The sequence below is a fragment of the Salmo salar genome, chromosome ssa26 (genome assembly GCF_905237065.1).
Source record: "Salmo salar chromosome ssa26, Ssal_v3.1, whole genome shotgun sequence".
Taxonomy (NCBI): Eukaryota; Metazoa; Chordata; class Actinopteri; order Salmoniformes; family Salmonidae; genus Salmo; species Salmo salar.
Genome location: NC_059467.1, coordinates 9,211,901 through 9,225,311, shown reverse-complemented (window position 1 = coordinate 9,225,311; position 13,411 = coordinate 9,211,901). Strand labels below are relative to the sequence as shown.

At 44.9% G+C, this 13,411-nt stretch overlaps 2 protein-coding genes across 10 annotated transcripts in view; one reads left to right on the top strand and one right to left on the bottom strand.

Annotated features, from left to right (window-relative positions):
• The window catches only part of nr1h3 (nuclear receptor subfamily 1 group H member 3), a 23,921-nt gene extending 15,389 nt beyond the window's left edge, over positions 1 to 8,532 (bottom strand). For 3 of the 8 annotated variants that reach the window (XM_014174751.2, XM_014174758.2, XM_014174757.2), the window contains exons 1-2: positions 7,932 to 8,192; positions 75 to 299 (exon numbers count right to left, since the gene is read on the bottom strand). The gene's annotated coding sequence lies outside the window, so the exon portion shown is untranslated. 8 annotated transcript variants of the gene reach the window in all.
• Positions 8,229 to 13,411, top strand: ck046 (CK046 protein). 2 transcript variants are annotated; one of them, XM_014174760.2, is made up of 5 exons: positions 8,229 to 8,506; positions 11,734 to 11,923; positions 12,029 to 12,172; positions 12,388 to 12,461; positions 12,730 to 13,411. In XM_014174760.2, the coding sequence occupies exons 1-5, from the start codon at positions 8,415 to 8,417 to the stop codon at positions 12,956 to 12,958; spliced, it is 729 nt and encodes a 242-aa protein (XP_014030235.1). In that variant the 5' UTR covers positions 8,229 to 8,414; the 3' UTR covers positions 12,959 to 13,411.

Below are 13,411 nucleotides of genomic sequence, written 5' to 3'. Positions count from 1 at the left end.
GTGTCAGTAACTTGTCAGTGTGTTTAGAAGATTTACCAGAGACAGTTGAATTGGGCATCTGGGGTTCAACATACCTTTGATGTAATTGTTATGATCTGTCCATCTTGCCCATGTGAGACTGAAACCTCATTCAATGTGGCTGCTACCCTGGCATTGACAGATGAACAGCTTTAAGGACAGGCCTGTGTGTTCCACTCGAGAAGAAAAAAAAAAAAACTAAATCCCTCTGTCCTCGGTCACGTGGAAGTTTTACGACAATAAAATCTTCAGAGAAACAAACCCTTCTGCTTGTCAACACTCTGTGGGAGTCAGAGAGAAACAGAAAGAGGGAGTGAGGGGAGGCAGGGTGAAAACGGGAACACAGAAGAGGTAACTATCGGTTATTTGCATGGCTCTGAAATCCCCATAGGGCCTTGAGCTGCTCAAGTCTTTTCCTCTTGGAGTGTGTCTAACCAGCCACTTCTCATAAACAACACAGAATAAAAAAGGGGCCTAAAAGCAGGCTAGTTAACAGAGAACTAACAAATCACAAGTTAGGGTGTAACAGTACACTGTAACAGTACACACATTACGTCTTCCCAGATTACAACAGCGAAGGACAGGGAGTGGATAAAACGTTAACAGTATGTTGCCACGCTCAACGAGAATAGCCTTCGCAGCTGCCAACACCTCAAATATGTCTACACATTTCAGGGCTCTCTCCACAGCATGGGATCGAACCCGGGTCTGTATCGCAGCCGGCCGCGACCAGGAGACCCATGAGGCGGCACAATTGGCCCAGCGTCGTCTGGGTTAGAGAAGGGTTTGGCTGGCTGGGATGTCCTTGTCCCATCGCGCTCTAGCGACTCCTTGTGGTGGGCCGGACACATGCACACTGACTTCGTCGCCAGCTGTACAGTGTTTTCTCCAACACATTGGTGCGGCTGGTTTCCGGGTTAAGCGGGCAGTGTGTCAAGAAGCAGTGCAGCTTGGCAGGTCGTGTTTCGGAGGACTCACGGCTCTCGACCGTCGCCTCTACTGAGTCCGTACAGGAGTTGCAGTGATGGGACAAGACTGTAACTACCAATTGGATATCACAAAATTGGGGAGAAAAACATTTTTTCAAATAAAAAATAAATACATAGTAAAGTACAGATACCTCCAAAAAACTAATGAAGTAGTATTTTCACACCACTGCTTTTTACAAATTGATTCTTGGGACAAAAGTTACATATTACAATAATGATCAACCCCCCCCCATATCACTACTGACAACCCCAAATGGGCTATAGTTGTTTTAATCCATCGTTTTTCAACAAGTTTCAAAATAAGTGTAAAACTAGCTTTTTGATATCATGGACTGTCAGTCGTATCCATAGCACCATCTATGAATGTGAGAGTGGTTAGGCCTACATTTCTCCCAGCCCATTTCTAAGAGTTATGGCAAAACAAGAGGCTGGGCTGCCGTTGAGATGAAAAACTAAGGAAGGATTGTTCCTTTAAAAGACTTTTTGCCTATTCAAATGTACTCTGTCCAAGCCTAACAATTTCCACTTTAGAGGACAGGAAAGCTGCAGCTGGTTTGAAAGCTTGAGTTGACTGGGTGAATGAGGTTCTTTGGGCTCTGGGCCACTGACCTAAAGTCACCTCACTCAAGTCCAATGTTCTGTTGAGCTTGACCTTTGTCCAGGGAATGAGTGCTACTGTTCTCAAAGACAGGTAGAATTTAAATCATAGGAGGCATTCACAATACATTTTAAAATCTTAAGGGGAAATTTACTACATCCATTTTTTTTTTTTTATTCATGATATACACCCATTGATTCCTGAAGAGGAATAATTCAAAAACCTGAAAGATATCCTTTTATTATGATTATGATTTTATTTCCATGGCTTGAGGGAGTGGACATTAAGGTAGGAAGTTAGGAATATGCCCTTGAACCTTTTTTATTCTGTACTTTATTCTAAGCCTGTCATGAGAACTATATGGAACGATCCCCTCACTTGTACACATGGGATTGTTACTGAACAATGGTGAAGATGCAATACAAAGCATTAATAAAAAAATATGTTGCTTATGCCCAAGTTTCAGTACCTCCTTTGATGGGGAGCATGCAGGTGAGCGTGTGCTTACAATCTCACAGTGAAAGGCAGCAGAAGACGGAGTTCCATCACAGTAGAATATCTAGTGCCAGTAAGCAAATTGGGTGTAACTTTTATTTTCCTCCTGAAAGTCACAACATCAGCAGATGTAACTCTACTGGTTAAGCAAAAGTATTCCATACTCAGCACCAAAAACAGTGTGTGAAAGGAAGTTAGTCAATCTGCTAACGTTACTAGCCAGAAATACATTTCAGGGAATTTAAGGTACAGAACTAGTCATTCTATTCCTATGAGGAAAGAAAAGTAACCTCAAATTAAATTCCCCACACACACACACACACACACACACGTAGAATTGGACACGTACACAATCACTAGCTTTGCTAGCTAGTGAAGAGATAACGTGATGCTCAATTAGCAGTTACAGGATAGGTACTGTTTGGAGTAGCACAGAGAACTTTTGACCAACCATAACGATACCATCTTCATTCTCAAGTTGGCCAAACATGAACAGTGTATTGTGAAAATATTCAGAACCCTTCCCTTTTGCCAACATTTTGCTACGTTACAGCCTTATACTAAAATGGATTAAATAAATAATGTACAATCTACACACACAATACCCCATAATGACAAAGCAAAAACAGATGACATTTTTACAAATATATTAAATAAAACAGAAATACCTTATTTACGTATTATTATTTACATAAGTATTCAGACCCATTTCCACAAGACTGTAAATTGAGCTCAGGTGCATGCTGTTTCCATTGATCATCCTTGAGATGTTTCTACAACTTCATTGGAGTCCACCTGTGGTAAATTAAATGGACATAATTTGGAAAGGCACACCTGTCTATATAAAAGGTCCCGCAGTTGACAGTGCATGTCAGAGCAAAAACCAAGTCGTGAGGTCAAAGGAATTGTCTGTAGAGCTTCGAGACAGGATTGTGTCAGGGCACAGATCTGGGGAAGGATACCAAAACATTTCTGCAGCATTGAAGGTCCCCAAGAACACAGTAACTTCCATCATTCTTAAATGGAAGAAGTTAGGAACAACCGAGGCTCTTCCTAGAGCTGACCGCCCAGCGAAACTGAGCAATCGGGGGAGAAGGGCCTTGGTCAGGGAGGGGACCAAGAACCCGATGGTCATGCTGACAGAGCTCCAGAGTTCTTTCGTGGAGATGGGAGAACCATCTCTGCAGCACTCCACCAAATCAGGACTTTATGGTAGAGTGGCCAGATGGAAGCCACGACAGCCCACTTGGTTTGCCAAAAGGCACAAAGGACTCTCAGACCATGAGAAACAAGATTTTATGGTCTGCTGAAACCAAGATTGACTCTTTACCCTGAATGCCAAGCGTCACGTCTGGAGGAAACCTGGCACCATCATGCTGTGGGGATGTTTTTCAGTGGCAGGGACTGGGAGACTAGTCAGGATCCTTGATGAAAACCTGCTCCAGGGTGCTCAGGACCTCAGACTGGGGCGAAGGTTCATCTTCCAACAGGACAACGACCCTAAACACACAGCCAAGACAACACAAGAGTGCTTCGGGACAAGTTTCTGAATGTCCTTGAGTGGCTCAGACAGAGCCCGGACTTCAACATCTCTGGAGAAACCTGAGAGCTTAAGGATCAGCAGAGAAGAATAAGAGAAAGTCCCCAAATACAGGTGTGCCAAGCTTGTAGTGTCATACCCAAGAAGCATCGAGGCTGTAATCGCTGCCAAAGGTGTTTCAACAAAGTACTGAGTTAAAGGACTGAATACTTTTGTAAAATGTGACCCGTTTTTGCTTTGTCATTATGAGGTATTGTGTGTAGATTGAGGGGGAAGAAAAATACATTTTAGGCTGTTACTTAACAAAATGTGGAAAAGGTGAAAGGGTCTGTATACTTTCCGAATGCACTTTATTTTCTAAAAAAAGTCAGTGTCCAGTTGCAGGTGGTTTGTTGGAGCATTTTCTAAATTCAGTTATTAAAAGAAATCCATGTTTTCCTTCATGAAGTAATCCAACAATGTGTACGTCACCATCTTGTCTAATTCAAATATTCTGTCATTGATCGAGACAGGTGAGTGTCATAATGGCATACTGCACTTTGGGGTGAACCCACTGGAGTGTATTTTTATTTTATTTGTTTTACCTTTATTTAACTAGGCAAGTCAGTTCAGAACAAATTCTTATTTTCAATGAAGGCCTAGGAACAGTTGGTTAACTGCCTTGTTCAGTGACAGAATGACAGATTTTTACCTTGCCAGCTCAGGGATTCGAGCCAGCCTTCTGCCACTGGCCCAACGCTCTAACCACCTGCCGTGTGAAGCATGCGTTTATGTATTGTTCTAAGTACCGGTATGTGGAAGAGAGGGAAAGATTGTATGGTGATGAGGTTGGACAGGGATGGAAGGGATTTGGGGGATGGTTTGTTAGAAGTTAGCTGGGCTCTTATTTTCTTAGTACAGGATTAGGTAAGAGGGTTTAGTTTCTCTTAATGTTTCTTTATTCATTTAGTCTGTAAGCTGTGATTGACTACACACTATAGTAGGTGGCAGCATGCACCTCTAACGTTTGTTCGCAGACTGCTATAATCTTATAGAAGGGATGGACACACCTGTCTCAATCAATGACTTAAACCCTACCCAAACCAGAAACCATGGATAGATGGCTACATTCGTGCTAAACTGAAAGCGCAAACCACCGCATTTAACCATGGTCAAATACTACAATAAGGCAAAACGTCAGTGCAGAGAAAGTGGTCACAATTCATCGGCTCAGACACGAGACGTACGTGGCAGGGTCTACAGACAATCACGGATTACAAAGAGAAAACCAGCCACGTTGTGGACACTCATCTTGCTCCCAGACAAGCTCAACACCTTCTTCGCTCGCTTTGAGGCTAACAGTGATAACGACGCGGCCCGCTACCAAGGACTGTGGGCTCTCCTCCTCCATGGCCGACGCGAGTAAGACATTTATGCGTGTTAACACTCGTAAGGCTGCCGGCCCAGATAGCATCCCTAGCCGTGTCCTCAGAGCATGCAGACCAGCTGGCTGGTGTGTTTATGGACATATTCAATCTCTCCCTATCCCAGTCTGTCCCCACATGCTTCAAGATGGCCACCATTGTTCCTGTACCCAAGAATGCAAAGGTAGCTGAACTAAATGGCTGTCGCCCTGTAGCACTCACTTCTGTCATCATGAAGTGCTTTGACAAGTCAAGGATCATAATCGCCTTTAACTTATGCTAGACCCTCAATTTGCTTACCGCCCCAATAGGTACACAGATGATGCAATCACCATTGCACAATCCCACCTGGACAAGAGGAATACCTACATAAGAATGCTGTTCATTGACTATAGCCCTCTGATTCAGAGGGGTTGGGTTAAATGCGGAAGACACATTTCAGTTGAATAACTGACTAGGTATCCCCCTTTCCCCTAGCTCAGCCTTCAACACCATAGTATCCGCCAAGCTCAGGACCCTGGGTCTGAACCCAACCCTGCACAACTAGGTGAACTTCCTGATGGGTCACCCCCAGGTGGTGATGGTAGGAAACAACATTTCCACTTCACTGATCCTCAACATTGGGGCCCCACAAGGGTGCATACTCAGCCCCCTCCTGTACTCCCTGTTCACCCATGACTGCGTGGCTATGCACGCCTCCAACTCAATCAAGTTTGCAGACGACAACAGTAGCAGGCTTGACTACCAACAAGACAGCCTACAGGGAGGAGGTGAGGGCCCTGGCAGTGGTGCCAGGAAAATAACCTCTCCCTCAAAACGAAGGCGCTGATTGTGGACTTCAGGAAAAAGCAGAGGGAGGAGGCCCCTATCCACATTGACAGGACCGCAGTGGAAGGTGGAAAGCTTCAAGTTCCTCGGTGTACACGTCACTGACGATCTGAAATGGTCCACCCACACAGACAGAGTGGTGAAGGCGGCGCACAACAGCACTTTGTCTTGGCCCCTAAGACCCTCACATACTTTACAGATGCACAATTGAGAGCATCCTGCCGGGCTCTATGACCGCCTGGTACGGCAATTGCACAGCCCACAACCACAGGGCTCTCCAGAGGGTGATGCGGTCTGCCCAACGCGTCACCAGGGGCACATTGCCCGCCCTCCAGGACACCTACAGTACCCAATGTCACAGGAAGGCCAAAAAGATCAACCACGCAAGACACAGCTTGTTCACCCCACTACCATCCAGAAGGTCAGTAGAGGTGGATCAAAGCTGGGACCGAGACTAAAAAAAAACTGCTTCTATCTCAATGCCATCACTAGTCGGCTACCACCCGGTTACTCAACCCTGCACCTTAGAGGCTGCTGCCCCATATACATAGAACCGCTGGTCACTTTAATGTTTACATACTGCAGTCAACTCTACTGTATTTTAGTCAATGCCACGCCGACATTGCTCATCCTAATATTTATTTCTTAATTCCCTTATTTAACTTGATGTGTGTATTGTTGGTAATTGTTAGATATTACTGCACTTTTGGAGCTAGGAACACAAGCATTTCACTACACCCGCAATAACATCTGCTAAATATGTGTATGTGACCAATAAAATTTGAGATTAGATTTGAAAATGGACAAGATGGCAGCGTACACATTGTTGGATTACTTCATGGAGCAAAACAATAATTTTATTAACAGAGCATTTTCTAAATTCAAATGAACCACCTGCATCTAGACAGACACTTTACAAGATATGTCTTTGGCCAAATCGAAAATGAAGATGGTGACACCAAGTTACTGTTGATTGACAACTTTGTGCTGAGCCAACAGTACCTACCCTGTATGGCGGCAGGTAGCCTAGTGGTTAGAGCGTTGCACTATTAACAGAAAGGTTGCAAGATAGAATCTCCGAGCTGACAGGGTAAAAATCTGTGGTTCTTCCCCTGAACAAACCCACTGTTCCTAGGCCGTCATTGAAATTAATAATGTTCTTAACTGACCTGCCTAGTTAAATAAAAGGCTAATGAACATAACATTGTTAGCCCGTTACAATCTGCCAGCTATGCATCAGTCACATCGAACATCCCATGTTCAAAAACACAACTAATCTCATTTGTAAGGATTCTGTCTGAAAAGTTGAGCACAGGCTCCATTAGTCACCGTCAAATTTAGCGGCAGGGTAGCCCAGCGATAAAGAGCGTTGGGCCAGTAACGTTAACCTTGTTCGAATCCCCGAACAATCCGCCGATGTGCCTTAAATGCCCTTGTAAATGTCGCGTCTGCTAAATGGCTAAAATGTACCTATGAAATTGTGCCTAGCTAACTTAACTTCAATAGCAGGACAGTCTATGTTGCAATCTATGGCAAGATCTATTTTGCAATCTAGTCATCATGACCATTGGGGTAGTTAGATAACCGCCAGCAAACTAGATTGTTTTCTGATGACATCAGTAATGTTGACGTTAGCTACCTATTTAGCCAGCTAACTACTAGTAGCTAGCTAACTTGTTAGCAAGTTAACGCAGCAAGCTAGGCACAACTCATTTAAACTTGACAAACACTTCACATTTTAGCGGTCAGCCATAGCTTTAGCTATTTTCTTCTGTGGCGCTGTTTTTCTATAGCTAGTTAATTAGAAGAGAGCTTATTAGCTAATGTTAGCTCGTTCGGTAAACTAATACAGACAGGCTTAGCACGCTAACGTTAACTAAGGCTCAAGGGCTAACTCTGGCTGGTGGTGGATTCCAGTTACCGAGTTCGTCAGTTAGCTATTCCAGTAGACCGAAAAAGACAACTGTATTATGTCTAAACTGGCATCTCAAGACAAACTATCCTAAGCAACACAAAAAGTCAGAATTGGTGGCTTGCCTGAGTTTGTAACCGATAGTTACCCCGTTTCGTAGCGACTAGCCAGACAGATCCCATGAAGTCCTGCTGCACGGTTGGTGTTGAGCATGAAGTCCTGCTCTAGTCATGTGACTTGAGCAGGAAATAGGTAGCGCTAGGCCTATATAAATTTCACTTGACGCAACAAAGATTTGTCAACGTTGACACACGTAGCTAGACACAACTAAAATGAATACATTATTACGAATGCCACATATTTAACTGCACCACCCCCGGCCTTGTCCAAAACCATCGGGTCGATAGCACATGACGTCACGACGACACTTTGTAAACTCGCTCCATTTTGAAGAGGGATCGCAATGTATGCTGCATTCAAAACAACTGTGAACTCGGAAAAATACGAGGTCAAATTATGACCTCGGTGATCTTCATGTCGGAGATTGTCGGAGATTCATTGTAAATACGAATGTGTTCTTAACTTACTTGCTTGCCTTAACTTACTTGCCTGGTTAAATCAAAAGGAAACAATGGCTTCAGTCCAAACACTTAAAAGACAAACCCTCAGCCCTCAAATTAATTGGACACTTCTGATGCCGCCTGACGAGTATAAACTTGCAAGGTGAGGAAGGAATGATTCGTGTTTTTAAACCCACATGTACTTCCTGTATTGATTTGTTGTTAATAAAAAAAAGGAAGGAATGATTTTTTTTAAATGGCTTGCCCTTGCCCGGATATTCGTCACTCGTTCATCCCGCGACGATTGTGTTTTCAGCCACCGGTAGCTACAGTAAATTGTGATAGCATGTATATAATTATTAATATATGCCTACTCTATGATAGCTAGCAAAGTAATTAGCTAAATAACGTTAGCCTGCCAAGCTGGAACATCTGAAGAGGTTCCAGCGGTCTAAGGCACTGCATCTCAGTGCTTGAGGCATCACTACAGACACCCTGGTTCGATTCCAGGCAGAAGAACCCAGATAGTGGGTCGCACAGGAGCAGGCGTTTACGTTCCTGAATTTGATGTGCAGCAGATATGTTGAAGACTAATAGACAAATTGTCAGTGTACTCAGTTGAACTTTTGGCGATAGTATATTTTACATTTAACATTTAAGTCATTTAGCAGACGCTCTTATCCAGAGTGACTTAAAAATTGGTGCATTCACCTTATGATATCCAGTGGAACAACCACTTTACAATAGTGCATCTAAATCTTTTAGGGGGCGGTAGAAGGATTACTTTATCCTATCCTAGGTATTCCTTAAAGAGGTGGGGTTTCAGGTGTCTCCGGAAGGTGGTGATTGACTCCGCTGTCCTGGCGTCGTGAGGGAGCTTGTTCCACCATAGGGGTGCCAGAGCAGCGAACAGTTTTGACTGGGCTGAGCGGGAACTGTGCTTCCTCAGAGGTAGGGGGGCCAGCAGGCCAGAGGTGGATGAACGCAGTGCCCTCGTTTGGGTGTAGGGCCTGATCAGAGCCTGAAGGTACGGAGGTGCCGTTCCCCTCACGGCTCCGTAGGCAAGCACCATGGTCTTGTAGCGGATGCGAGCTTCAACTGGAAGCCAGTGGAGAGAGCGGAGGAGCGGGGTGACGTGAGAGAACTTGGGAAGGTTGAACACCAGACGGGCTGCGGCGTTCTGGATGAGTTGTAGGGGTTTAATGGCACAGGCAGGGAGCCCAGCCAACAGCGAGTTGCAGGAATTCAGACGGGAGATGACAAGTGCCTGGATTAGGACCTGCGCCGCTTCCTGTGTGAGGCAGGGTTGTACTCTGCTAATGTTGTAGAGCATGAACCTACAGGATCGGGTCACCGCCTTGATGTTAGTGGAGAACGACAGGGTGTTGTCCAGGGTCACGCCAAGGTTCTTAGCACTCTGGGAGGAGGCCACAATGGAGTTGTCAACCGGGATGGCGAGATCATGGAACGGGCAGTCCTTCCCCGGGTGGAAAAGCAGCTCCGTCTTGCCGAGGATCAGCTTGAGGTGGTGATCCGTCATCCACACTGATATGTCTGCCAGACATGCAGAGATGCGATTCGCCACCTGGTTATCAGAAGGGGGAAAGAAGAAGATTAATTGTGTGTCGTCTGCATAGCAATGATAGGAGAGACCATGTTAGGATATGACAGAGCCAAGTGACTTGGTGTATAGCGAGAATAGGAGAGGGCCTAGAACAGAGCCCTGGGGGACACCAGTGGTGAGAGCACGTGGTGCGGAGACAGATTCTCGCCACGCCACCTGGTAGGAGCGACCTGTCAGGTAGGACGCAATCCAAGCGTGGGCCGCGCCGGAGATGCCCAACTCGGAGAGGGTGGAGAGGAGGATCTGGTGGTTCACAGTATCAAAGGCAGCAGATAGGTCTAAAAGGATGAGAGCAGAGGAGAGAGAGTTAGCTTTAGCAGTGCGGAGAGCCTTCGTGACACAGAGAAGAGCAGTCTCAGTTGAATGACCAGTCTTGAAACCCGACTGATTTGGATCAAGAAGGTCATTCTGAGAGAGATCGCAAGACAACTGGCCAAGGACGGCACATTCAAGAGTTTTGGAGAGAAAATAAAGAAGGGATACTGGTCTGTAGTTGTTGACATCGGAGGGATCGAGTGTAGGTTTTTTCAGAAGGGGTGCAACTCTCGCTCTCTTGAAGACGGAAGGGACGTAGCCAGCGGTCAAGGATGAGTTGCCCTCTAGTGGGTGGAGGACATAAAACTTGTCAGAATTATGGTGGGCTCAGATTCCCTGTCTGTATTGAATAGTTTATCATCTGGAAAATCTAATAGGAATTGCCTACTATTGGAAGTAATACGGTTATTATGCAGAATTGAGAGACTGGGTGTGTTAGTGAGATTCTGCTGTGTCCCAGCCCATTCGGGTGTGGAAGAGAATTAAATTGTAGACCAGTTAGCCAAAAGAGCTTTAAAACAAGATATAATTGATACTAATGTTCCACTGGTTAGAGGTGAGGCGAAATGTAAGATTAGAGCCATTTTGATAGATGTATGGCAGAAGAGATGGGACTCTGAGCCCAAGAGCCAGCATTTACAGTATATGCCCTCCAAAGAAAGGTCGGTGGACCAAGATTCATAGGTCAGATTAGGAAGGAAGAGGAGGTGTTTGCTCCATTGCGCCTAGGACATTGTACATTGAACTCGTCATTACAGCTGGTTGGCGTGCATGTGAATGGTTTGTCTCAGGAGTGTATGGTCATGAAATGGTGGAGCATGTGTTACATTGTTGTAAGTATGTTGAAGAGAGGGAAAGATTGAAGTGTAGGGTCATTGAGGTTGGTGGGGTTTGAAGGGATTTTGGTGATGGGGAAGTTAGTAGGGCTCTTTACTTTATCAGAAGTACGGAGTTAGGTAAAAGGATTTAGAAATGTGGCGCGAATGTTGTAAACCGTGATTGACTACACACTCCAGCACAGTAGGTGGCGGCAAACGTTTGTTTGCAGACCGCCATTATATAATAGAAGAAGAATCACATGAGTTGTGGAAGCGTGCGTCTGATAGTTTGTATTGTTACTAAATAAATAGGCATCAGACCATACGAGCAGGAGGTTTATCATGCCTGTCACCTGTGCAGTAAACGGCTGCACCAACAAGTTTATCAAAGGGTCAGAAATAAGATTTTACAGGTAAGGAGTAAAGAACTTCAAGCTATCGTTAGCAAACTCTTTCTTCAAATGTTGTCGCTAGTTGTTAGCCAGCTAACTAGATAGTCGCTGTTGTTGAGTCTAGTTAGCAAGCTAGCTAAATTAGGTGTGTTTATACGTGCGAGAGAGAGGGAATGCATACATGCATGTGTCAGCTGCGCTTGCTTGTGTTAAGCAGTGTTTATTGTCCTCTTGCTCTTAGGTTCCCCATCAGTAAACCTCAGCTTGCCAACCAATGGGTACAAAGTTTGGGGATGAAAAACTTCATCCCTACACCTAACACTTGCCTCTGCTCAGAGCATTTTAACCCAGATTGTTTCCGAGACTACAATGGCAAACAGTTTCTTAGGGAAGATGCAGTGCCCACCATTTTCGGTGCTGATTCATCGAAGGTAATGTGTGGTTTCATAGTTGCTCCATCGAGTTTTGCCTACTGTCTTTTATTTTTTATTCAACTAGACTATAAGATGTTAAAAGATCTATGTTAAACATTGCAGCCTGAATTACGAAAAAGGGGGATGATGACCAAGGACACAAATGCGGCTAATCGCTTCGGGGCACCATCAGACCGGGAGAGGGCTAAGGCGCTGGAGAAGAGCAAGGCCAAAGAGAAACGACAGAGTACCCGGGATACTGGCAAGGTGTCTCATGTTTTCTCAGCTCACGCACATTTCATGCTTTACTTTTTTTTGGTAAATCACCCCTCAATGATGTTTAAATTAATGTTAGTGTAAATCCTGTTGCTGCATATAGGGAGTTTGTGAGTTAAGTGCTGATTTTCAGAGCCTTCTGTTTTCACATGCACAAGAGTTTACTTCCCCCCTGTCATCAACATTCACTTTTTTTGTTTTTGCAGGGAAGAGGTGATGGCAGAAGACGAGGAGGAGGAGGAGGAGGAGGACGAGGAGGTGTCTCCTCAAACACTGACCGGTAAGAGTGGACACGTTTCCAGAATCCATCACTGCATTGGTGCACTGCTCCGCTACTTTCCTCAAAGGCTGCAATGTATACTTGTTTTCATTGTTGCCTTTTTTACCGGAGAGGCTAGTCAGTGAAAGTTAGTGTCAGGGAGAAGGTAATCCAGCAGAAAGCAGTGTCATTCCGTAAATGATGCAAGACACAGACTTTAGTTACTTTGCGGAGGCAGGTAAGAGAAAAGACAGGACTGTCATACGTTCCCGTTTTTGTGTATTTGCAGACAGACTATAGGGGCGAAGAGCAAAGTGTATGACAGCAAAGGCCGCCTGCTCTCCTGCGGCAAGGACATTTGTGACTGCCTGGACGCGGACTGCATGGGCTGCTTCTACCCCTGCCCCGAGTGCAGCTCCCGCAGGTGTGGCGTGGAGTGCCGCTGTGACCGCAAGTGGCTCTACGAGCAGGTTGAGGTGGAGGGGGGAGAGATCATCCGCAACAAGTACGCTGGCTAGACTCCCCCACACTTAGACCTTGAACTATGACTGTTGTCGAGATCAATAATCTTTTGTTTTTTTTCTTTCTGTAGAGCGAGAATAAGAAATGGTCTGAAGTTGCCAAAAGAGAAACTTGATTTGATTATGTATCAAGAGTAAATGAATAAAAAAGAATACTCCCACAATGGTTTCAACCAGGTGTTATAGACGCTGCATATGTAGTTTAATTCCTGTACAGAGGTTCAATTCAAGAAAGTGTATACACATACACTTCACCGGTGCCTCGCTATGAGAACTCATGCAAGGGGGAAAAAAGGTATATGACGGAGATTTGTTTTGACCTTTTTTGAAACTATGCATACGTGAAGAATTTTCTGTGTTTTGATTAGTGATTTACATCTATTTTTGTGCCCCCAGCTGTCTATTACATTGGTCTCGATTCATATTAAAATGTGAGTGTTCAGAATCCAA

Bases quoted from the DNA above. Each gene is read 5' to 3' on its own strand.
- ck046 (XM_014174760.2), top strand. From the start codon at position 8,415: ATGGCTTCAGTCCAAACACTTAAAAGACAAACCCTCAGCCCTCAAATT. The intron at 12,173-12,387 runs GTGTCTCATGTT...TTGTTTTTGCAG, and splicing joins GTACCCGGGATACTGGCAAG to GGAAGAGGTGATGGCAGAAG. The intron at 12,462-12,729 runs GTAAGAGTGGAC...GTGTATTTGCAG, and splicing joins GTCTCCTCAAACACTGACCG to ACAGACTATAGGGGCGAAGA.